Source organism: Pteropus alecto, unplaced genomic scaffold, assembly GCF_000325575.1.
Source record: "Pteropus alecto unplaced genomic scaffold, ASM32557v1 scaffold166, whole genome shotgun sequence".
In the NCBI taxonomy this organism is placed as follows: domain Eukaryota; kingdom Metazoa; phylum Chordata; class Mammalia; order Chiroptera; family Pteropodidae; genus Pteropus; species Pteropus alecto.
The window spans coordinates 6514468-6539947 of NW_006439757.1; the positions used below are offsets into that span (position 1 = coordinate 6514468).

The 25480-nt window shown below is 32.3% G+C and overlaps 1 protein-coding gene across 3 annotated transcripts in view; it reads right to left on the reverse strand.

Annotated features, from left to right (window-relative positions):
• Nucleotides 1-25480, reverse strand: part of FSTL5 (follistatin like 5) — a 498432-nt gene that overhangs the window by 24017 nt on the left and 448935 nt on the right. For all 3 annotated transcript variants that reach the window (XM_006917006.2, XM_006917005.2, XM_006917004.1), the window contains 2 exons: nt 25078-25185; nt 19806-19930 (listed from right to left, as the gene is read on the reverse strand). In XM_006917006.2, the coding sequence (XP_006917068.1) occupies nt 19806-19930; nt 25078-25185 (233 nt within the window). The remainder of the gene's footprint in view (nt 1-19805; nt 19931-25077; nt 25186-25480) is intronic.

Genomic DNA, 25480 nt, shown 5'->3' on the forward strand with positions numbered 1-25480 from the left:
TATAACAGTGAAATAATGTTGAAGTAACTGAAGTAATTCTCTGAGCCCATATGGCCATTTGAGGTTTTTCACATTTATCTTAAGTGCGCCATGATGGTAAAAATAAATATCCCATTCAACAAAAGAATTTTATCTAAAATCTTTTATATGCTGTATTTCAATTTCTCCTTTTATTGCTCGCTGTTGATAAAAAAAAAAAAAAAAATTAGGCTGCCTAATTAGCATCTTACATGGCTACAGAATGGTATTTTTACAATGTCCCATGGGGAAAAAAATATATTTATAAGAGTCTAAAGGGCACCAAAGATTATTTTTCAGTACTCCAATTCATAAATTTAAATGAACAAAAGGAAATTAAATTAACTTAAAGTATATCATCACTGAACAAGGATTCAAAAGTAAAATTTAATCAATGAATCTAATGTAATGAATTTACTATAATCCAGATGCTTGAATTTTTTACAGAGTATTTAACTATCATATGTGAAATGACATTTTGAAAGAGACTAGCAATCTACTCTGATATAATAGATTAGAAACCAAAGTCTATTTTATAGGTATTGTTTTCTCAGATACTTGAAATGGAAGTATATATTGTATGCTTTTTATAGCTTATGCCAATATACTTTCATAGTGAGGACAAATATTTTTGATAACCATTTTAACACACTGGCAGCTATGAAGGAGGCTCTTAGATGACGATAAAAATAAGGAATGAGCACGTGGTTTTATCTACTGGAAATAATTTAAGCATTGAGAATATCAGAACATAGCAGTATCCAATTATTATAAAGCACACATTATAATCAATATATTTTAATTGATTCAATGTCCTATAATATGATATGCTATATTTTGCACCTTAACAATGGAAATCTCTTAAAAGACTTTATAAAACAAATTTCAGAAATATATCTGATCAAATAATAGTTTCAACATCTCTCCACAAAATACAAACAAGAGGTTACTAAGTAAACCAAGCAAAGGCAAATTTTAAACAGAGGTAAACGTATGTATGTGTGCTGGGGGAGTGGGTGAACTGGGGGCATGGAGTGGCAGCACAGCAAAGTGTTTAAGAGCATTCAAGCACAGCACTGCAACCAGACTATGCCAGTTTCTAGCTCAGCTTCACAATTTAATATCTGCATGACACTGGGTAAACCATTTAATTTCTCTGTGAGTTTGTGTCCTAATTCAAGAAATGGGAATAGTATGATTGGTATGATTAATAATAAGTTAAAATATGCCAAAGATAAAACATTGCCTAGCACAGATTAAACATTTAATAAAGATCAGTTATTTGTGAGGTGATATTAAAAATATCTGACAATTGATAGAAGATAGGCACCAGCCAATTAGAAGGCATGACAACGTGACACTTGTTTAATATAAGCGCTGATTATTTACCACACATACATATATGTGCCTATGTAAAATACATGTACGCATACATGGTGATGTGAAACTGATCAACATGTTCAAATCTGTGTTACTCAAAAATTATTATATATGCACCACGTATAGAGATATCCTTTCGTGCATCTCAGGATAATGTCAGGTAAGTTCTCCAAGTGAGTTAGCTCTGAAGGAAGCATTTACTCATGCCATGGTTGACATATTTTCTATAAGTCACCGAAGATGGATTATTGCCATTATCGGAATCTGCAGGTCCTGACAGAAACAGGTAGGTAATGCCAAACAGCATAATATCTGCTAATATTATTAGAATCCTAGAGAAGAATAAGATGCAGGTCATCTTACGACAACAAGGCAACTTTTAATTTTATTTTTTCCTTTTTAAGCAGAAAAGAGAATACACATAATATTCGATAGGAAGCACTAAAAATGAACATGTCACTATTGAGCATATTAGAGATTCATCAACATATAAATCTTTGTTTTTCTTTTTCTTTTTCTTTTTTCGCAGAGAACACAAGGAGAGTAACCTGCTGATGAAGTGTTTATTTTCCCCTACCTCTACAGAAAGTCTCCAATGACCTTATTTTCCAACTAAATGGAGTTCTGTCTTGTTTTCATTGTGCTGTTCTGAGTTTCCCAACGTACATCTACCATGTTGGTGATTTGATCATTCCATTCAAAACACTGACTTGCCTCTGGATCTGCCATACATCACATCTCAGTGACTCCTTCTTTTAGAGGTTTTTGTTTTTATCACATCTTCCTTGCAGCCTTGAGGTAATCAAGGTCTTTATCATGGCTGTGATTTCGACCACTAACAATGTTTTACCTCAAAGGGTCTGAGATGAATTACGCTATAGAATTAATATTTACAGTGGCACATATCTAGCATAATAGAAATAACTACAAGAGTTTATTTTATTAATTTGTTTTGAGTACATACCGATTCCTAGTAGACTGAGTAATAAATTTTGAGAGTATTCAAACATTTACCTGCCTGATGCTTATTAGGTAACAGGCATGCAAGTTGATCATTTGATAACTTTGATACTGACATTAAAAAAGATCTCCAGTACTCTATTTGACAGGTATTTATTTAGAATTCTTCCATGTCATCTTTATTACAGGATGTTTTTTTCTCTAAATATTTCTGGCTACAGATAAGGCATTCAATAGAGCTCACCATAGGAGTGTGTGAGTCATCAGTACTTGTGATTGACAAAAAAACTATCCTTGGTTTTGAACCTTTCTATGTCATGTTTGCTAAGGAATATGACTTGCTTTCTCTTCAGCATCAATATTAAAATTGCAAACTAAAACAAACAAATAAACAAGGCCTCCTGAGCTTTATAAGTTATTTAATAAATATACTGAATGTCAACGGCAGATGATATTGTTCTTCATTGTGCTAAAATTCGATTTAATTCCACTTTGAAAAAGAAATACACTCTTTGGAAAAATACTAGCTGACCAATTATTCAACATTGAAATAAACTAGGTTGATACAAATTAAAACTGAGAAACCTAATGAAATATCCACTCCAATATAGATTGCTTTGAGCCAGGGGGGGAAAAAAAAAAATTCACCAAGTAAAGGTCTCTAGAGCTTTTACAAAGTAACATGAAAGAAATAATTCTCAAACAAACAATCCAGGAGATTTATAATGAAATCTACCTGAGGAAAAAAAGTAGATTCTCTAAACCTTAGAAGGATTATAATATTCCCAGGGTCCAGGTTTTGTTCAATCACAAGTTTCAGTCTAATCTTAAATAAAATATAAAGTTTTCCTTTGACGAAAGACCTAGTAAGTTTTCTCAGCAGTTAGAGAAAACGTGGATTTGTGTAAGCCACAGAGATAGATGCTCTGACTGAAGTGGCCCCATCATTAATTGTTATAATTTAAGGGACTCTGAGAAAACTTCTACAGATGGCAATCCTGCAGGTTTGGTGTTACTCTTGAGCTGATTCCAGTGATCCAAATAGCTCCAAACTGAGCTGTCCCCATATGTTTCACATGTGGTTCATAAGTGGCAACTCCTTGTCTCCAAGGCACTATGGCCATGGAGAAGCTTTCAGTAAGCTGTAAACTGACACTTGGCTCACTGCATTTTTTTCTTTGTGCAGAATTATCAGGCCAGGCAGACATTCTGAGGAACATTACAAAGTGTATTCTTTTTTGTTTTGTTGTTTTGTTCTGAGGGTAGGGGAAGAGTAGTCTGAATTGGGTTATGAGGCCCCGTTTGTGGTACCTCACCTCAGCCACTGGACTCACTTAGCTGGCCATGAATCTGTTCCAAGCTCCTGTCTTCACAGTCATCTGCCAGGCCCTTACCCCAAGGGCAGGGTTCACGGCATCGCCTGCCCAGTCTGCCCTCGTGAAGAGACCTGTTCTCCAGGAATCGCAATATTTTTAAACAAATATTTACTGAGTGCTTATTAGTATAATCACTATAGGAGATATGAGGGAAAAAAAATGTATTATCCCAAGAGAAAAAGAAAATAGCATTTGTTAGCCACCCATTTTGTGCTAGGAACTGGGCAATATCCTGCAATCAACTCAGAATAGTGTGAAGTGGATAATATGTGTATTTTAGACAAAAGAAAACGTAATCTTAAATTCTTTCACTTGTAAATAATAGGATATTCGGTCCAATCTTTTCTTAAAATCAAAAGGAATTTGGGGACTCATACAGGTGGAAACACTAGAAACGGCTCCATTAATACCTCAAATTTAGTCTACAATAATGTAACCATAACTATTTTTTGTTTTTTTCTTAAACTATTGGCTTTGTCATCTTCTATCTTGGTTTCAGATCGAGCTTCGTGTGCTGTGAACATAACTGCTGTAGGTCTAGATCATCTAGACCAGCATACACAAAATGTCAGTCTCTTTCCTAAAGTTTCAGCAAAAGGCTCATTGTAATATATGGGTTCTGAGTGGATTACATGCCCATGTCTGAACTTATTGTGGCTAGAGAGACTCTGGGGAACTATTTATCTATGCTTCTGCCAAGTGCTCTACACCCTCAATTCTTAAGTAAAAAAGTTTTATGCAAAAAATATGGACCTTAGAAGATAGCAGGGGGAATTCTTAATAGAAATGTTTTTAAATGCCATTTCCATAGTTTAATTTACTTAGAATCACACTGTAGCAAGTGGTAGAACCTGAATTTGTATCTATATCCTTATGGTTCTAAAGTATGAGGGGTTTTTTTTTTTTTTAATTTTTATTATTAGTTTCAAGTATACAGTATATTGGTTAGACATCTATATAGTTCATACAATGATCCTCCCAATTTCTCCCTCCCTCCCCTGACCCTCCACCTAGCTGTCATATTAATGCTAACTGCATTTCCTCTGCCATGCTCCTCATTCCTGTGACCATCTATCAATTACTGATGTGTATTTCTTTAACCCTTCACCCTTATCTCCCAGTCCCCAAAACCCCCTCCCCTCTGGCCATCATGATTATCCTCTGTATTTGTGAGTCCGTTTTTGATTACTTTGTTGTTTTTGTTCCTTAGATTCTGCATATAAGTGAAATCATATGGTATTTATCTCTGACTAATTTCACTCAGCATAATAACCTCTAGGTCCATCCATATCATTGCGAATGGTAAGATTTCATTTTTTTAATGGCTGAGTAATATTCCGTTGTATATATGAACCATAACTTCTTTATCCGATCATCTGTTGATGGGCATTTAGGTTGCTTCCATATCTTGGCTATTGTAAATTGTGCTGCCATGCATATTGCTGGGTCAAAAGGTATATCCATTTTTAATTTTTTGAGAAACCTCCAGACTGTTTTCCATAGCAGCTGTACCAATTTGCAATTTCACCAACAGTATATGAGGATTCCCTTTTCTCTACATCCTCGCCAACACTTGTTCTTTGATTAATTATTGATAACCATTCTGACAGGTGTGAGGTGATATCTCATTGGGGTTTTAATTATCATTTCTTTGATGATTAGTGACCTTGAACATCTTTTCATATGTCTCATGGCCATCTGTATTTTGTCTTTGGATAAGTATCTGTTCAGGTCTTCTGTTCATTTTTTTTAATTGAACTGTTTTTTTTTTTTTTATTGTTGAGTTGTATGAGTTCTTTATATATTTTGGATATTAACCTCATATGAGATTATGAGATGTATCATAAGCAAATATCTTATCCCATTCAGTCAGTTGTCTTTTTGTTTTGTTGATGGTTTCCTTTGCTGTGCAAAACCTTTTAAGTTTGATGTAGTCCCATTTGTTTATTTTTTCTTTTGTTTCCCTTTCCCGAGGAAATACGTTCAAAAAGAAATTACTAGTAGCAATATCAGAGAGATTACTGTCTATGTTTTCTTCTAGAAGTTTTATGGTTTCAGGTCTTACATTTAAGTCTTTAATTCATTTTGAGTCTATTCTTGTATACAGTGTAAGAAGGTGTTCCAGTTTCTTTCCTTTTTTTTTTTTTTGCATGTGTCTGTCTAATTTTCCCAACACCAGTTATTGAAGAGACTGTCTGTACCCCATTGTATATTCTTGCCTCCTTTGTTATATATTAAGTGAGCATGTAGGCATGAATTTATTTATGGGCTCTCGATTCTGTTCCATTGATCAATGTATCTGTTTTTATGCCAGTACCATGAGTTCTTTTCCTTTTTTGTTTCTTGATGTTTATTAAACTATAGTGAGATTTACATTGCACTATAGGAAAGTAGGGCAAAATCTGTCTTCCGTTTTCTGCTGGAAGCAGTAATGCTGTTTGGCATATGAGTGGTTGATGCTTAATACAACCATAGTAAATAAATAAGTGACGTCTAGTAACAATTGATGCGAGGTTAAATGCCCTTAATAAGAAGTAAATTCTGAGGACAGTGCTATAATAAATGACACAAGAATAGAAAAAGTTGCATGAATTAGAGTGCATTTTAGTTTGGCCAGGAGATTGATATAAATTAAGAGATCTAAATCAGAATCAGAAAGAGCAGTTTAGACAAAATAAACAGTTAAGTGGAAGCTGAAAAGTATTGGGGCTACTCAGGTTTACTGGTTAGTTTTAGGAGCTAAAGCTGCTAAAGGAGGCAGGCTAAATGTAATTTAGACTTAATTTATATGCAATAGGAAATATATATATGTGTGTATATATATTTTTTCTTTCCAATGCAGTTGTATCACCATAGCTATAATTTAGGAAGAGGAATCTAGTAGTTCTTTGCTTGGTGAATTGAAGTATGGAGCAAATGAGAAGTATGGAGAAACAGTAAAGAGTTAGCTACATTAGCAAGGTGTGAGGTAAGGGAGCTCAGCCTAGGGCTGTGTCTGAGAGACTGGAGAGAAACAGATTAATAAGTAGATGTTATGAAGTTAGACATGAGCAGACAGCAAAAAATTACTGCAGTCCCTGCAGACACTGTATCATATTTTTTCTCTGTCCCTTCTGAAATCATTTACCTCTGGAAGAGGAAAATCAAACTGATCTAAATGATATTAAATACTGTGTTAAAGGTCTCAAAGCAGCTGAAGAGCTAGTTTCCAGTCTAGGTCTGTGTGAATCTCAACTATAAATCAGAAATAAAGAAAATCAAAAATGCCAAAGGGACTCTAATTAGGGAAATTATAGCAAATTTTAGGAAAGGTGGTTTTGAGATAAGCCTTGAAGGGTGTATTAGGCAGACAATGAAGAAACAAGGCATTCTGCAAACAATTACAGATAGGCAAGAAAATATGGTGTAGATCTGTTGTGAAGAGTCAATTTTTGTTATAGCAGAAGTACATAAAATCCAGAGAAGGGAATGTTTCGTAAGTGAGCTTAGGTTAATTTGTAGAGCACGTCAATAATTTGGTTTTGAACTCTGAAAGTGAAAAAAAAAAACTTCAAAATAATGTATTAAGTGCCAAGACAAGATTATAGCTGGTTCCAACAGTTATTAGTTAAACCGTTCACCATATGTACGACAGGGATAAAAATTTATGTAGCTGCTGGTTTTAAATGAAGCAGTACATAAAAATTTTTAGTTCAGTGTCTGCCATAGAGTAAATGTTCAGTGTTTCTTAATTACTATTAACATGTTATATAATAATGGCAGTAATAAGAAAAAAATTACAACTAAGAATATAACCTTACTATACTGTCAACAATTCAGACTTGACTTTATAAACTCAGACTTTACCTTCTATATTAAAATAAAAAATTATAATCACTTTAAATGACTATTGTATGTAGGACAAGAGGAAAATTAGAAAATTACTGATAAATTTTGTTAAACAATATGAATAAATGGTAGAGTATTGCATTTCAACTAAATTTCTCATACACCTGGTCTGCTTTACCTTAACATCATTTATTCCTTTATTTCTTGCTAAAATTAAAATTCTTGACTTATTTCAGTGTATGACTTGGGTAATCATTCTGAATTTATAATAATAATAATGAATCTCTTTAAATTATTTGCATCATAGACTTAACAATAAAAAAATAATGTTGTTTTTCACTTGTATAAATACAATAAGAAAAAAATGTTCCCCTGATGAATTTTAAATTTTAGTAATGACTTCATGAATCAGAAGAATAAATATTATTTATCCTACTTCTTTAAATCCAAAAATTATGGTAGTTCAAATAGTGTCTTCAAATATTTTAAAATAGTAAAAGATATGTGGTGACAGAAAAAAATCTAACTATGAGAGGTGAACACACACAGTGTAAATATATATATGCCTTACTGTTAAAGTGTACAGCTGAAACTTACTGGATTTTGTTAACCAATGTCACCATAAAAATATGATTAATTAATTAAAAAATAAAAAATAAAATTGTAAAAGATGGTAAAAGGGATCACTTTAAAATTTAATAAGTGGTAGTATCAAAAGGATTATCGGTATATTAATTTTATGTTGGCAGGTCATAGATCAGACACAGGAAATGAAAAATATAATAAATAGGTTAATGTAACCTCCATTTTCATAAGGACTCTGATAATGACATCCAAAGAGTATATCTTTTTAAAAAATCATGAAATATAAAATATTAAGTTATCATAATAATGTATATCTCGAATGACTGCTGCCAAATGATTTCTACCTCACTCCACTTCTACTCTTAATAAAGACATTCGTGTTCAACAGAATCTCTTTGAATTAGATTTCATTATTACCCAGTGTGAATAATTATTTGTATGGAAGTAGAGGTTTTCGATGTCGAAAACTGCCAAGCAAATTAAGGCTGTATGCAAGAAGCCAGGAATGCATGTTCAATCAATATAAAGATACGTGTATCTATGATCTATTAAAAATACTTCTGAACATCATCTTCCTATATAAACTAATAGTCTATTTTCAAAATATTTTTATGAATCAATTAAATGAGTTTTGTCAGTTTTTTAAATAAAAAATTCAGAGTTCAAAATACTATGTATTTAATATTAATACAATTAAGTTTTTAAACAGAATTTAAACAACTCTTTAATCAGTTAAAAAACATAAGCAATGTTTTCTATCACTCACAATTGATGAAAAATCTTGATTTACATTATAAAAATCTATGTTATTTTAAGATTTTTTTGGCCTACTTACACAAAGCAACCACTACCTTCATAGCATATGGATCACAGCAAACCCTGAGTCCCTTTTGTTTCGAAGAAACTAAAAGCTATATTTATGGATCCAAAATTACATAAGCATAAAAATAAGCTTCTGTGTTATGGCAAAAATTTACCGTAATTTTATACTGTCTTTTCCTTAAACATCAGTTGTCAATATAGAAAAAACAAAAAAAAAGACTATAAATATCTCATTTCCTTCCCCCTCAAAAAATAATAAAAGTAAAAAAGAAAGATAAAGTAAAAGTTCCTATACTATAGAAAAGAATTCACCTAATCTTAGTCTAAACAAATACAGAGGAGATTCTAAGCATAACTAACTCAAATAATGGTTTTTAAGAATCACTTAAGGAAAATGTCATTTTTATTCCTCCTGAAGCTGTCTATTTTGAATCATTATGTGAGGTATATATACCCTATGGCATGCTGGTATATACACCAAAGTATAAAACTGCCAGTTTGAGGTTTGTTGCCTAATATTAGTGCATTCATGTAAATAATCCACTCATGACTAATGGCAGATTAGATTTAATAGGCAGTTTCTCCATATAGCTACTAATTTGGTGGGTTTCTCTTTTACATTTAATTTCAAAGGCTCTCTGACATCCTTTTCACTTTTCTTTATTTTTGCTTGAACCAAATCCTAAAGAACTGTAAAACTTGACATTTAGCTTCATGATTTTTTTTTTTTTAAAGAGAAGCAAGAAATAGAACATTGTAACATAACAAGTGAATGTCAACAGTGGGCATTGGTAATTTAAATGAAAAAATGCATTTTTCTAAATATTCTAATCGACTTATAATAATAAATGATGATTTATTTTCCTACATGGATACCATACTGAGGTTATACCAACAGATTTACAACTAAACAAAAACAGTACAAAATACTATCAGGATTCACAGTGAATAGTTTTTAAACCCACAAATCATTGTAAAGACAGAGACTACAAGCGCCACCAATGTTATCTAAAAAAGACATCCCCTACTACCACTACTAATTTTACATTTCAAATTAACTTTTCCAAATAAAATCGAAAAGTGGTCAAACAAAATTGAAAAGCGATGTATATATAAAATAAGTTTTTAGTCACATTCACAGAATATTTCCAGAATATTCTGTTGACTGTTATCATTAATTCATGAATGTATTCTCAAAGACAAAATTATTTATTTAGTAGTGTTGCTCTGTTAAGCTACAGTAGGAGTCTTTCATTCAAAAGGACACTTTTGTTATGATACTTGTATTTAAAGTTTTAGCATTTTAATAAAACATTTCATCAAGAAAAATTCAAGAATTCATAAAATAAGATGCTATAGTAAAATGTATTTTCTTCCTTCAACAGAAAAATAATATATCCACTTTTAAGATGGAAAGAAATAGAACCCTCAATATACATTTTTCTTTTGTGTACATGTTTTATGAAAACTAGTTAATGCTTTATATGCTTGATTCAAAATATTATAGTCTAACCTATTAAATATATGTATGAAATAGGCTATGCAATGAGCGCATTATATTCATAAAGAAACTCCTTAATTTTTCAGGACTAGCTCTGCCCCTTTCTTACGATTCATTGCATTGTATCTTGATATTTTCTTTATTCATCTTAATTGTTATCTGAGTTTGTTTTTACTACTGTTGACTCCAAGAATGCATGTACTTGTTGGGAAGGGCTCCTGGTGGCTAATTGGGCTCAAATTTATAAACAAAACCTAGCATTATTAAATAGGAGCCCCTCACAATAGCTGCACTTCAGGGACTGCCTGCCACCTGAGCTGAACTGTTTTCCTGCATTGTGTTCCTGACAGTTCTTATAAAGGAGTTCCCGGAATCATATGCCAACCAATAGGACCAAGACTTTCCTGGTCCAATTGGAATTGTGCAGCTATATCCTCATTAGCATCTTCACTTCAGTTCCATTCTGACCAATCAGGAATGTGCTTTTTGGACCACACTGTGAGGATTTGGAGTCCTCATTTGCAAGAGAATGGCCAGTCAGTACCCAGGACTGGGGACTTCTCTCTCTATAAGTCACCTACCCTAGTTCAGAGAGTGCACTTTTTCTTTCCAGCTAAGACCCTGTTTGGCTGGAGCTGAAACACCTAAGATGTCTCACCAGACCAGAGAGTAGAGTAGCTGCTCTGTTTTAGTGAGCCGAGTGTTATGAAGTCATCTCAGCAAACCGAACCAGAGATGAGAGGAGCAGAACTGGACTATGTAGCCAGAGATGGGCCTTACCTGAGAGCCATCTCATGCCCCGGGCCAATTCTCAACCATGCTGTTCCACAGCTGTGCTGTATGACAGTTGAGCTGTTTGCACTGAATAGTCTCCTTCACTGCACCCCAAATTGAGGATTCTTGAATTGGTACCAATGACTGTTGGTTGACATTACTAAGCCAAGAGAGCCAAATAATCTATGCAACTACATAATTTATTTGTTTAGGGTAAAATATGTTTGAATTACTATTTCCAGCAAAACCCAAAATCATATGTGACAAAAGAAAAAAGTACCTAGAAATTTGCTATATATATATACCACAGCTGTTTTTCTAAAGAGATTACTGGATCCTATTAAATGGATGGCCTTATGTTTTACTGAACACTTTGTTGAGTTAGCATAAGGACCTTTGAGAGAAGATGCAAAAGCTATTTTACTTTGCATAATAAAACTCAAGAGGCAGATCTGCACTGTAGAGTTTCTAAATTATGTTATTAGTGCTCCATTGATTTTGTCAATAAATAATGCCATATCAATCTAATTGGAAGCTTTATTAAATCCTAGAGCTTGGTGTCTACTAATCATACCTATATGAAACTATTTTTTTAAATGATGAAATCCCCATATTTAAAATATAGCTTGCTCTTCAAATCCAACCTCGTTTCCCCATAGAAAATATTACAAAGCAAATGCAGGCTACTAATCTGACTAAGTGATATTCTGTCAAAAGAGGTGCTGGCCTATTTGGTTCATTCATTTTGGGCACTAGGCTCTTTTCTTACAAGGCTCTGAGCCCTGTTGATATAGGACCAAGCAGCGAAGCAACTCAAGAAATAATGAAGATAGCAAACTGAACACAAATACACAATATTTAGCTTCAAGCGGTCAGAAATTTTTTAAGTATTTTATACTCAATGTGTGGGCTGCACTAAGGAAGTTTGAATGTACCGCTTTAAAAAAAGGCAAAACCAGTAACCATAATGAAAAAAAAATGGCATTACAGGTAGAAGTTTGAAGAGTGTATTGCATTTACTTCTTCAGAAATTAGATGAAGAAAGTTATCAAGCCTTTATGTAGAAGTAGTGTTGCACCATATAAGAATGCTGTGAGGTTTACCAATAGTGATTTTGTATGCATGTGCACAGACTTATAAAAGTATATGTATACACTTTGTTTAATAAGCTATTTATGAACATCTTCTCTTTTTCATATAGAGCAGACTCTACACTCTGGACACATAAGAATCTCAAGAGGTAATAGGTCCTGGCAAACTAGAGTTTGTATTTGTGTGGAGTAGAGGGAACAAACAAGCAAAGAAACTGGGGAAAAGAAAGGTCATAGTTTCAGAATTAATAAATGCTTTGAATAAATTTGATTTGAGAGAATATAGATAGAAATAGCTCTGGTTTCTGGGATATTTGGAATCCTTTGTGTTTCTTAGTTTATTTCTCTTTATGAGAGAAATTAGCATATAGTATGAATTTTGCTGAGTTGTGATTTTGTGAGATATTTATCTAAGAACCATATTTGAAACAATTTCAATTGCTGCTTATTATTTTGAGATTATACTTTTCCTAAAAAATGAATTGAACAATTAGTATTTTCAATTTCTGATGTGCTAAGATTTCAATGTAACCAGACAATTTTAAATGCTAAAATTGTCTCTCTATACACCTGGCCTATCCATGAATCATTTCTTAAGTAGAGTTGTCTTGATATATGGCTAGCCATATATATAATTTTGCTTTAACAAAATTTGATAAAATATGATGGCGAATGATATGCTTTACTTTCATTTTCACAGATGTTTATTTTTCCCTTGGAGAAGCTTTAAAGAAACACATATCAAACCCAATCCCATATTAATCATTTCCTTGATGTAATTTATAACGGAAAAAGAGTGCTATCGACCTACTCTCCAGACTGCCAGAATGGCGCTCTCTGTGTATTTCAATTTTCTTCATCTCTTGCAGTGGAGCCATAGCCATTTGCAGATGGGATTATGACGGATCTGAAACAGGATAAATCCTTAGCTTCTTAACTGCTGCATTTGACTGCAAGCACTCTTACATTCCAAAGCTGTCCTACTTCTAGCACATCACGACAAAGCAATAATGCTGGGAAAAGTAGAAGGCAGCAGGGAAGTAAGATGGATTGACTCCATAAAAGAAGCCATAGGCATGGGTCTACTGAAGCTGAGCAGAGCTGCTGAGGACAGGACATTGTGAATGTCACTCATTCATAGAGCTGTCAGGAGTTGGAGCCAACTCGATAAAACATATACTCTCTTATATTACACTCTGAGCACTCACTTGACATTTCAGGGTCCTAAAGGAGTGTCTCCAGCTACCCTCCGCCTTTACAGCTCACCCAAATTGAAGAATAACACTGAGTTCACTGTCCACCAAATTCCTGAATTACCAAATCTGAGCTATTCATTCAACACCAATATCATTTTGGGATAGGTTTATGGTAGAGAAGGGCAGAGTGTTACAAGGAAACTTTGGAACATTATTTGTATATTTATTTATTTATTTTGTTTAGTAAGTTAAGTGCAGAGGCAGAAAAATGTGTATGAACTGGCATTTTCACATTTTTTATATGTGCTTGTTGCTTTCAAAGTCTCCCTGTCACTGTGATGTACAGATATGCTCTAGCACATTATTCCTTATGTATTTATTGATTGAAATAGACACACACACACCCTTCCAAGTACAAACATTAATTTTAAGACACTACATGATCAACTAATCAACACACAAAGAAAAATGTAAATAATAAAGATATCAATTTTCTAACTGCTTTGGTTTTCTCTCAAGAAATAGGAATATTTTACAAGTAGATTTCTAGAAAAATATAATCCCAAAAAACAAGAGAAGGAGTTTGAAATTCTAAGAAATATGATCAAATGGTAGCATTGGGGGTTATTTCAAGAGTAGGCAAACCTTTCAAAGCATCTCAAATAGCATTACCTAAATTGATATCTTCCCTTTCTACTTATAAGACTAGTCTTGGAGTAAATCAGGAGTAATTTCCTTCTTATATTTACTGTAAGTGTCCTCTGTGTCAGTTGACATCAGCATGCTTGGACTAAATGGGGTTAAATTTGTCTTTAGTCTCACTCTAATTTGAGAGGACAAGGGACAAAAAAAAAAAGAAGCATGATTTGCAGATATTACAAGGATCAGGCTGTAAATACATCTTTGTTTATCAAATGGCACCTGTTTTAAATTGTATCTAAGGTATTATTTAGTCAACAAAAATTTTAAAGAATTTCTGTGTATAGCCCTAAATAGCCTAAATGTTAGTTGTGCTCTTGTAATCTAGGTGAAAATATCTTGCTGTTAACCTCTTCCTTACCTTCCGACTATTTTTATTCATGACAAATCAAAAGCTCTAAAAAAATCTTCTGCGTATTCTTGCATTTGTTGTAGCTTATATTTTCTGGCCTTCTTTGTATCTTGCTCTAATCTTTATCAAATCCCTCTGCTCTGAACCACATTGGCTCCCATGAAGTTCTCATTTTTATTCCTCACTAACCAAAAAATAATAATAATAATAATAATTCTTTAGACAATTATTGGAGATTTTTTCCATAGTAAAAACTATTACTTTTTAATTTCCAGCTAATTAAAAACATGCTAACAAAAGTCACTAACTCTCCCAATTTCTTAGCCATATTATAAAAAATTTAAGAGTAGAACTATAATATTATTTAAATATATCTATTTACATTTAATGATATTATAATAACTTTGTTTCTTGGATACAAATTATAAGTAGAATAATGAAACATTTTGCTTTACATTTATAAAGTACTTTTGATTAAATAAGATAATGAATCACTTCAGATTTTTAACATTAATAAACATAATTGGTACTTTTGAGAATTATACATGCATTTTTATCTTTAACAGTTTCTTTTGCTATTACCTATCTGAATAGTTTTGTATATAGATGAAAAAAATCCAAATTGAAATTCTTCATATAAGAAATTTATATTTCTCTTGTCATTACAAGACACATTACTTTGGCACTGCATAATCTCTTTAGCTTTAGAATTATGATTCATGATTTATGAATTACTTGCTGAAGTTTAGGTTTTAAAAAAAATTATCTATTAACCGTGAGTCTAAAAAATAAGTGTCTAGTTAATATACATTGCTAGTTAACTGAAATGTACAATAAATTATTAATGTGATTAATACATAATTTATCAAATAGTCAATAGAACTATTTCTGTGAAAATTAACAAAATATAAGATATAAAATTTTTATTCTTAAAAATATAGAGGTAAATAATTATAGAGTGATTTAACTCAATATATTTCAATAAGCATCTGAAAATTACATATGTTCTTAGCTAAATTTCAAGTAGTTTAAATTTTCCCTAAATAATTAGGGGAGAGGGGAACTAACTAACTCACACTCAGGTGTATTAAAAATATCACTACAGAGTTTTAATAACCTTTAGAAAGAAATATTTAGTCAATAAATAGTCTCTTTAGAAGCTCAGCAAGTAGTTGGTACTATTGGGAAGACAGGACTATAATGAAGCCTCTCTCATCTGCCAAGAAGTTTAATTAAACTAAACTGTATTCACAGTTGGGGCTCACATGTGCCTATCTTAAAAAATGGCTGCTTGCTGGTCTGGAGTTTTTCTGTGTTATCTCCTGGACAAACACTCATATTCAAGAAAGAGGAAGGCTGAGACACAAGTTTGGTCCAATAACCAGAACTCAACAGTTTAAAATCTATTCTAATTTATATCAGAAATAATGTGGCATTGGTATATATGGTTTATCCCCAGACTAGGGCTCAGGTAATTGGATTTCTATGGAGAAGGAAGTGATAAATAAAACCAAAAGGGGATATTTTTACTAATAAATTCTTATTCTGTAGGATAGGATAGGAATAATTATATATGACCCAGGCCGTGTGGCTCAGGGAATGGGATGAAATTCAGTTGAGGAGCTGAATGAGTGGAAGGTATCAGGCCCTTATGCTCAGATATATGTATGTATGTATGTATGTATGTATGTATGTATGTATGTATGTATGCATGTATATATGTATATATTATGGTGACATTGGTTAACGAAATCCAATAAGTTTCATCTGTACACTTTAACAGTAAGACATATATATATTTACACTGTGTATGTTCACTTCCCATAGATTTCTTTCTGTCACCACATATTTGACCTCCTTCCCCCTTCCCCTACCTTCTGGTAACCACTAGTCTATTGTCCATGTCCATGAATCTCTGTTTGTTTGTCCCGTTCATTTGTTGCTTTTAGGTTTATATCCCACATATAAGTGATATCAGGTGATTTTCAACTTTTTATGAGAAGAGATGAAATACTGCCATTTGTGACAACATGTATGGACCTTGAGATAATCATGCTAAGCAAAATGTCAGATATTTTAAAAATGGAAATTAGTTTTCCGAAATTCAAATTTACAGGGCCATTCAAAAAGGGACTTAAATTAAGCTCTCAAGGATTTTTAAAGTGCTGAGAATTTCGGACTGTCTTAAACAGTGAATAACTTCCCAAATTTTGTGAAGATTGATTAATTTTTTAAAAAACTACCGGTTTATCTTTTAATGAAGGTTTATAATTTTGTTTTCCTTAAATTCTTCAAGTCTTGATTTATCTTACAGACTAAATTAAACACATCTGAGAATTAAAGACACAGAAAAAAAATGGATAAAAAATTAGAAGAAACCACACAGGGAAAAATAAAGACTTTTAGCAAAATTGTAACTAATCTCAGGGGGACCCCCTGCAACAGTGTAGATATATGAGAAGTCTGGACAACAACTATTACAGGCAACTTAACATTCAAATACTGTTTTATTCCAATCCTTAGAAAAAAATGAAGTAAGCTGGCTAAGGTCACAATAGCCAATGGCAATGATGTTGTTGGGATATTCGGGCTTAGATCTATCTGACAGAAGATTTAAGTTTTTATTACTGCTGTTCACTCCTTCCACACAATTCATGTGTTCTTGATGCTGTGCTTGTCACATGTCTAATATTGTGTTAGATGCTAAGAAATCCAGTACAGTATATAAGAAATATAGTTCTTCCCTCAGTTCTATATAGTCTGGTTTAGGAAATAGTATAGCACTTTCTTCCTTCTTTATTTCTGTTTCTATGAGAAACATGAAATAAGGGCCTACTGGTTTTTAGACACTAAGGATAAAAAATCCTGACTCTTGTCCAGGAGCTTTTTAGACACTGGAGGTAAAATTATTTGAAATGAGAGTATAGTAATTTGAGAGAAAAGCAAATTAATGTGAGGAGGGGTCAGAGGAAGAAAACTAATATTAATTAAACATATATTATGTGTCAGACCTTCTGTCTGGCCTGGAAATGCATACCAATCCTAATAGTTAGAAAATAGTCACAAATTCTGAAAAACACAACTCATCAAAACATCAACCTTAGCAACACATATTTAAACACATGCAAAATTTGGTTAGAAAAGTATGGTACATGAAATTAGTAGGAGAAAAGACCATATCTATCCCTCAGGTTTTTCTGATGTGAAATAAATTCTCATGTTGAAAATACTTTACATATTTAACAATCTATTTTTGTAAATGCATGCTAATTTTTACACTTATTCTTCACTTTAGTAATAGGAGTAATTACTTCGAAGTGCAGTAGGAAACTTGATGATCATTCATGTTCATTAAAATGGGAGCTATATGCAAATAGGATTGCTATAATTTAATTTAGTATTTTTTTACAAGTATTGGCAAAATACTCATGCATTTCACTATACATCCGTAAAAGGAATAAAAACATTTAAACATATCCTCAAGCATACTTTTCAGTGTTTCTCATAATATATAAAAATAATCAAAATAAAATTTTGCTTTATATGTGTTTGCATTATATGAATGTTCTAATTATTATTAGCTCAAATTCCAGCTATGTAGCAATCATTTTGACCCTAAAGAGATGTTGTGTTTTGAAAGTATACCAGTTATACATAAAAACACAGTATTACACATAGCTCTTACCGCATCCAGACAAATTTAAACTCCTGCCTCTGGTAGCTATTTTACCATAATAATACAATCTGTTTATTGTAGGGTAAAAGAAATACCCGAAACTGCACACTATTAACCCTATTGGTGTTATAACCATGGAAATGTTGCCCTAAATAATTGTATTAATGATGCATTTAAAATAATTAAGCAAAGTTGACAATCGTATATTAAATACAGTAATAGAGTGGGATAAATAAAAGCAAGTGTTAGATATTAAATTATTGAGTAGTAATACTTTATCAACAAGGCAAAAATAGCAAAAGCATATTTACTAGTCATAATGCTTAATGCCAATTAACTGAAATTTTATCTTCATCAAGTAAACATAAAAATACTATATATATTTTTTGGTAACATTCTCACATGGTACCATTTGTACTTTATATGCTGTTTTCTTCAATTTCCAAACTATTATAGTGCTTGCAGTCAGACCTAAAAATTATTCTTTGATGCAAATAATATATTTCAAAATATGTTTCATTTTTATTTTCTACTTATTTTCCATAAAAACATGTAATGATTGTACTAGAATACATGTTTTAATCACTTTATTGCTGAGCACATAATAGGTGTTCTGAAAATAATGGTGAATTGCTTGACAAATGTATTAAGCTCTTGAAAATATATACTTGCCTGCACAAAAAAACAGTATATATATATAACTTTGTGAGCCAGAATTCTGATTTATTAATCTCCCTTTTTATTTTTGCAAGTTGAATTTTGCACTCTTTCAGAATTCTTTTAACTCCAACATTTAGATAATTTTCAATTTAATACAAGGAAAACAAATATATACAAGAATCAAATAATGGCTCATATGACATCTGGAGCAGTTCTCCATCATCAGAATTCACTTGAGAAACAGAACAAAATAATAGTTTGGTTCAGATTCACTAACATTGTTAAGCGGTGTTTATAAATATTTTTTTCAATAAATTATCAAGTTACATCATACTAGAAATTGTGATATGTCCAAAATCTTTCCTTTTTAAGCATTTAAACTGCTTCTATGAAACTTTGGAGTGATGTCATTAAAAATTATTACCTTTTCACCTCTGGTAAATATATAGAACATGCCGATATGTTTTTTCAAAATGCAGAACTCAAACATTTCATGTTAACTTACTGTACTTCTTAATATAATTTTATGTTAATTTCTAAATGGGCAAAATAATACAAGAATGTTATTACAATATATCGAATAGATTTCGATGATGATGACTCTTTCAGTATACCAAGTTCAAATGTCATTATGTATTGGCAAGAATATTAACTATAAAGTCGACTAAAAAATGCAACTCTATAAATTCAGTTCTCAAGCTTAAGAAGAAATATATGACAGGAAATTCATCACTGCTGTTGACAAATGAAAGTTCATCAGGGGGATGAGTCAAAGCTAAATCATGTGCACTTCTGCATTTGTTGAAACATTTAAAAAATAATTTCCCGTGGTTTTCTGTCAGAATTAGAAAGAAATCTAAAAGCTGATTGCTCATGTTGGAACTTACCTCATGTGGGTGATGAGGAGTGTTGTAGTGGGAATGAAAAAATCATCTACTCGGTCAAATTGCTTTCCCACGGGCTGGGTGTGGATCGTGTGGTGTGGCATATTCCCACTGGCCAGGGTTATCACCTACACAGAACACAGCAGGTTTAGATCTTGGCAATGATTCCCTTAAGAGTATTGGCTTTCATTTTGTTTAGATATGAAATAAATCTCTGGAAGTTGTTTGCATGCACTCTTATTACCATCCTCAAAATTAGTATATTATTAAACAAATTGGAATTCTATACTTGCTTATTGTCAGTGCAGAAACTTCTGTTTCTATAAAAAGATAAAAAATAGGAAAAGATTTGTCCTGAAAAATTTCTGCTTGAAATGTAAAATAAATACGCATATAAACAACTTCTGTATTATAAAAAAATTGACTTTGCTATGAGAAAAATAAAAGCAAGTAAAAATATGTAAATGAGATATTATCATTTTCTCTTTTTAACAGCTTTATTGAGGTATAATTGATATAAAAAAACTGCCCCTCCTATAGAAACATAACACTAAAAATTCCAAAATAAATTATATAAAATATTTTAGATTTTAGAAATTCTAGAAACATAACACTCAAAATTCCAAAATAAATTACATATAATATGTTAGATTTTAGAAATTCTAGAATAGATAAAATTATATTTTAAAACTTTTTTCTCTTATAAATTAAAAATAACAGATTTAAATAAGTTTTAATCAGAGGTTTCCTTTCGAACTATTCATCATTAATTAGTTTTCAGAACTTTTATAGTCCATTAAAGAAAAGATAACTACATTTAAACTCTTTTATCTCTCATAGCTCATTGTGCACCAAATTCTATCAGTTCTTCTTTCGGATTTCTCATACCTCCATTCATTTTTCTATTGTCACTGCTGCACAACCATTGTTCTATTAGCTTTTTAAAGCACTTTTTTGCCCCTCTCCTCTTCTAAATCCTTTCTACATATGGCCCCCAAATTAAACTTTCTAAACTATTGACTGACACTAAGTCAAATAGACTTTTCTCCTTCAAAATTGAGTCTCTTCCTTTGGATTTTCTGACAGAAATACATGACATTTTAATTTTTAGGTTTATTTTTTCCAAAAGTTTAATTTTTCTTTATTCAAATGAGTATATTTTCATTGAGTTCCATTGGAATTTGCCATATTCAGTGCAAATAGATTATTATAAGTCAGACTAAACTTAATTGTGTTACAGTTAAAAAAAACAAACAAGAAATAAATCTTAATGTCTTAGTGGCTTAGAAATAAAGATTTCACTCACATGTTTCCCTGAGCGATTTGTCAGGATATCTACTGTGTTTTCACAGTTTTCACTCAGTATTTAACACTGAAGGAGCAGCTGACTACCTTGAATGTTTCCATTCACAACACATCTCATTTGCCAGAACTAATCATACGGTTTCACTTAACTAAAAGGAGCTCAGCATCTACCCAGAGGAAGAGAAAACTAAAGTATTTGATAAAAGTCTGAAAGACACTATACCTATTTTATTAATGAATATCAGAGAGAAAGTTGGTACTAGATTTAGGCCATTCATAAAAATGTCTACAAGACTTTAATAAAGATCAACAGAGTAATAGAGAAACAAGTCTCCAAATTTTGATCCCTTCGGATTGTATAGAAGTGTATAACTCTCAAAATGCATGTACATGTATTCAAAATTAATAATAATACTTAGATCGACAGCAGCAATAATATTTACTGAGAGCTTGCTATGTGCCAATATGTGTACTAAATAATTTACAGGAATCACAAAATTTAATATTCAAATAAAACTATAACATATATATTGCATCTCAACCTTACTGATGCAAAAATGTTTCATGCCACTGAAAGTATATTAACTGAGCATCTTTGTGCTTCGTATAGTCCTAGGTTGTAAAAAAGACAATGCCACTTTCTTAGTTACCCTCTGTTTGGACTTTGTTCCTTGAAGGTCTGCATCCTTCTCACTGCTAGAATTGAGCAGGAAGTGATGGATTGCCAGGTTCAGGACTGAGCCGACTAATTGCAAGGACAAAGAGATTGATCTATAATGCATCTTAATCAATAGGCCCAATCTTTCAACAATGCTTGACTCCTTCGTAATGACATCCTGCCATTGGTCTCTATACATGTGATGCCTTCCACAAACCCAGAGCCACCACCTCCCACTATCACCCCATCTGGCTAGGACCTACTTCCTAACCAATACCAAAACGTAAGGATGTTTTTCCAAGTTGTTTTATAGGGTTATTTTCTTCTGTAATGGTGCATTTAAAAAGATAATATGCACAAATTGTAAAACTGTGAAGATGACAGACTCATGATTTTTAGAATAGCATTTCTTAAATTTTTATCAGGTATGATGTCTTTCAGAAAGAAAAAAATAATTATGATAAATCTTTGAGAATTATTTAAGAACACCAATTGGAAAAAATCACTGTCTTATAGTTCATGGGTTTTTATTAATAATTGTAAATATAACAGAAAATAATATATTTTGCTTTCATAATTGGCAAAAATGTATAGATTTAATTACAATCAAAATGAAAACACAAAGAAGGATTATAAGTAGGTTTTCAGATCTCTGATAAAACGCTTTTGCACCTTTAGGGGTTACTGGGTACCATAACAAGATATATTACTTTAGGGCAAAAAAGTTACTCTGTAACCTTCACAACCTAGCAGCATCAATTTCTCTTTCCAGTCCAGTCTTTCAACATTATTGCACAGAGACACTCTACCAAAAATGAAAACTTGCTCATGTTTTTTGTTTGGTGAATTCTATTTTTCCAAAGGAAAATCTGTTCCCCCTTTCAAACAAATCTTAAGTTCCATTTTCTTTGGGGATGTTTCTTGATAATCCTATTAGGAAACAATCATCCATGAATATTTGGACATTTCTGTAGAGTTAAGTCTTTCTGAGCAGAGGACACCGGCAAACTTGGTTAAAGGATAATGGTAGAGTAAAAATGCCTTGGAAGCTAGAGATGGTATTCTGCTCCTGAAAGATTTAGAGACTTAAGTGTTGTTGAGCCAATTACTGACATTCCAGGGTATTGGCCTGCTCCTGCTCTCCAAGAACAAGATTTGTATACATTCTGAGCAATAATCTCTATCTCACACAGGAGAAGATGGGCGGATTTTCCAGCAGCCTAAAAGACTTAGGGACACAAAATTTCAGGGTCCTTCTGTAGTGTAATTGTGCTACACACACAGGGTAACATTAGTGTCTCACCACATTTCCCCATGGGGATCGGGGCTGGAGAATAAACATATACACCATGAGCAAGAAATGGTCTGTCCTCGTGTTTCCTAGCTGTCTGTTTCTGTCTGTCTATTTGTCTATCATCTATCCATCATCTATCTATCATATACGTATATGATAGATAGATGATGGATAGATGATAGATGATAGATAGATGATATGTTACTTTATGTAAATACAAATACTTGCATATACTATTTAAGAGTACTTCTCAATTCTTACATTTTATTTTTTATTTTCAGATGTGAGACTTACCTTTTGATCCCACTCAGCAAACATTTTAAAAATTCATTCATTAAATCTTATTAGTATAATTTTTTATTAGACATTCAGAGGAAAATTAATGCAGTTTTAGATGGCGGGATAATACGTGAGAAGTTACTTAATACCTCTGCGGATCTCTTTTTCCCCTTTCTGTATGATATTAAAGAAGTTTGCCTAAAGTTTTTTTTTTAATCATATATATTGACCTGTTTTATTTATCTTGTCAAGATTAAATTTAAGAACAAAATATCAAATAACTAGAGCCTATTATCATATTGTGATAGAGCATTCTACCAATTATCTGCAAAAGATTGGCCCTATTACTTTATATTTTTGAATGTAGGCAGATGGTATAACTTGCTTTGATCAATAGGCTGTGGTGGAAATTACTTCATGTGAATCCGAGAGCCTAGATCTTAACTGGCCTTGCAATGTCTACTGTCTTGTAACCTGGAAACACCATGCTGTGCAGACATCAGTCTAGAGGATGAGCAGGCACATGCAGGAGACACAATATGCCCAGCTAAGCACTACCACCACATGACTGACGTGAGAGTGAGGCCATTGTGGACCTTTCATCTCGTTATCGGTTAACTGCCGCCATTTGTGTGCTCCCTGATCACACCCGCAAAGGAACTGCCCAGATTTCCAAGCCACAGAATTTGTGTGATAAGTCATTCTTTAATTTTGTTAAAGACATCAAGTTTTGGGGTGATTTGATTTGCAACAATAGATAACTGAAATATAGTATCATATTTCAGATGTTTCAAATGATATATTTCCAGTAAAATATAAAATGAATCATCATTCTGATAGTTAAGATTTCATTTCAATAGACCTCTCCCTTGTAGTTAAATATTGCAATACTGAAAATACTTCAAAAACATGAGAAGTATCAGTAGCGAGAACTAATTAAAAATAACATTCTATTCAACAGATTTATTGAAAAATGGCCAATGGTTAATGATTTAGGACTTTGTAAGAGGAGACGTATTCAAGGCAGTGCTATAATCACAAGGCAGTTTAAGAAAAATATAAAACACATTTTTCGGGCCAAACGTTTTTTCGCATTCCCTCTGTTTACTCTTAAACTCATAAGTCCAAAAATCTAAAGATTGCGCCAAAGAGTCATTGTCAAAATGCATACCATATTTTTCTCTGTATCTGTCAAGTTCTCAAATAAACAACTTCAAGACATAAACAAATTCCCCCAAAATGATACCACATATTTCCTAATTAAAAATGAGCTTATGCTCAGATAACAATATATCATCTGTTTGGAGAAAAATGAAGAACTGCTTTGAGACTTTGTCTAACTCTCCTAGTCTCTATCTCACATGCCCAACCCTCCAGGCCCCATTTTGGGAGAGAAATAGAAATAAGAAAATTCTAATGAAAATTGGAGGAACACAAGAAACTGTTTAAAGGTAAATTTTGACTTTTTTTTTTTCTTCTAATGGCATTAGCTGTGCCATCACAAGTTATTCTTTTAGCATATAAATCTAAGTTTTGATGAATGTGACCTACAATATGTTGCAATCCAAAAAAGTACTGAGTATCAACTTTCCGTTTTCCTTTTTCTGCGCAGATCTAGATATGATTAAGGTATAGTCCTCAGATGGAAGAATATCATAGTTAAATGGCTATAAATATCCAAAGAGGTACACAAAGTTTTAAAGATTGTTATTTTCTCACATACCCTGACATGTACTTACTTGTAGTGTCGGCGAGGCCTTTTCCATGGTACCCCAGCTTAGCACCCATACCTGATCATGCGACTTGTCGTAGTGCAATTTAACTGGGACAGGGTCTGTGCTTACTGCCTGTAATAAACAGGAGTTGGAAAAAAAAAAAAAAAAACGATTTTCAGTTTAAAACTAGGCCAGAAATTATGGAAGAATCTAAGAGTTTAGATGTCAGATTAAAATTTTATGTTGCTAATTATCTAGTTTTCTAAACTCTTATTTGATTAATTTGGAAATATGATACTTTACTCAAATATGTTTTTGTAACATTTCAGAAAATCTTATTATCCTCAGTCATTACCTATGAAAATAGCTATTTAGAAACTCAAGATATAAGTGATTAATGTATGCATCGAATACAGGTAAGAACTAT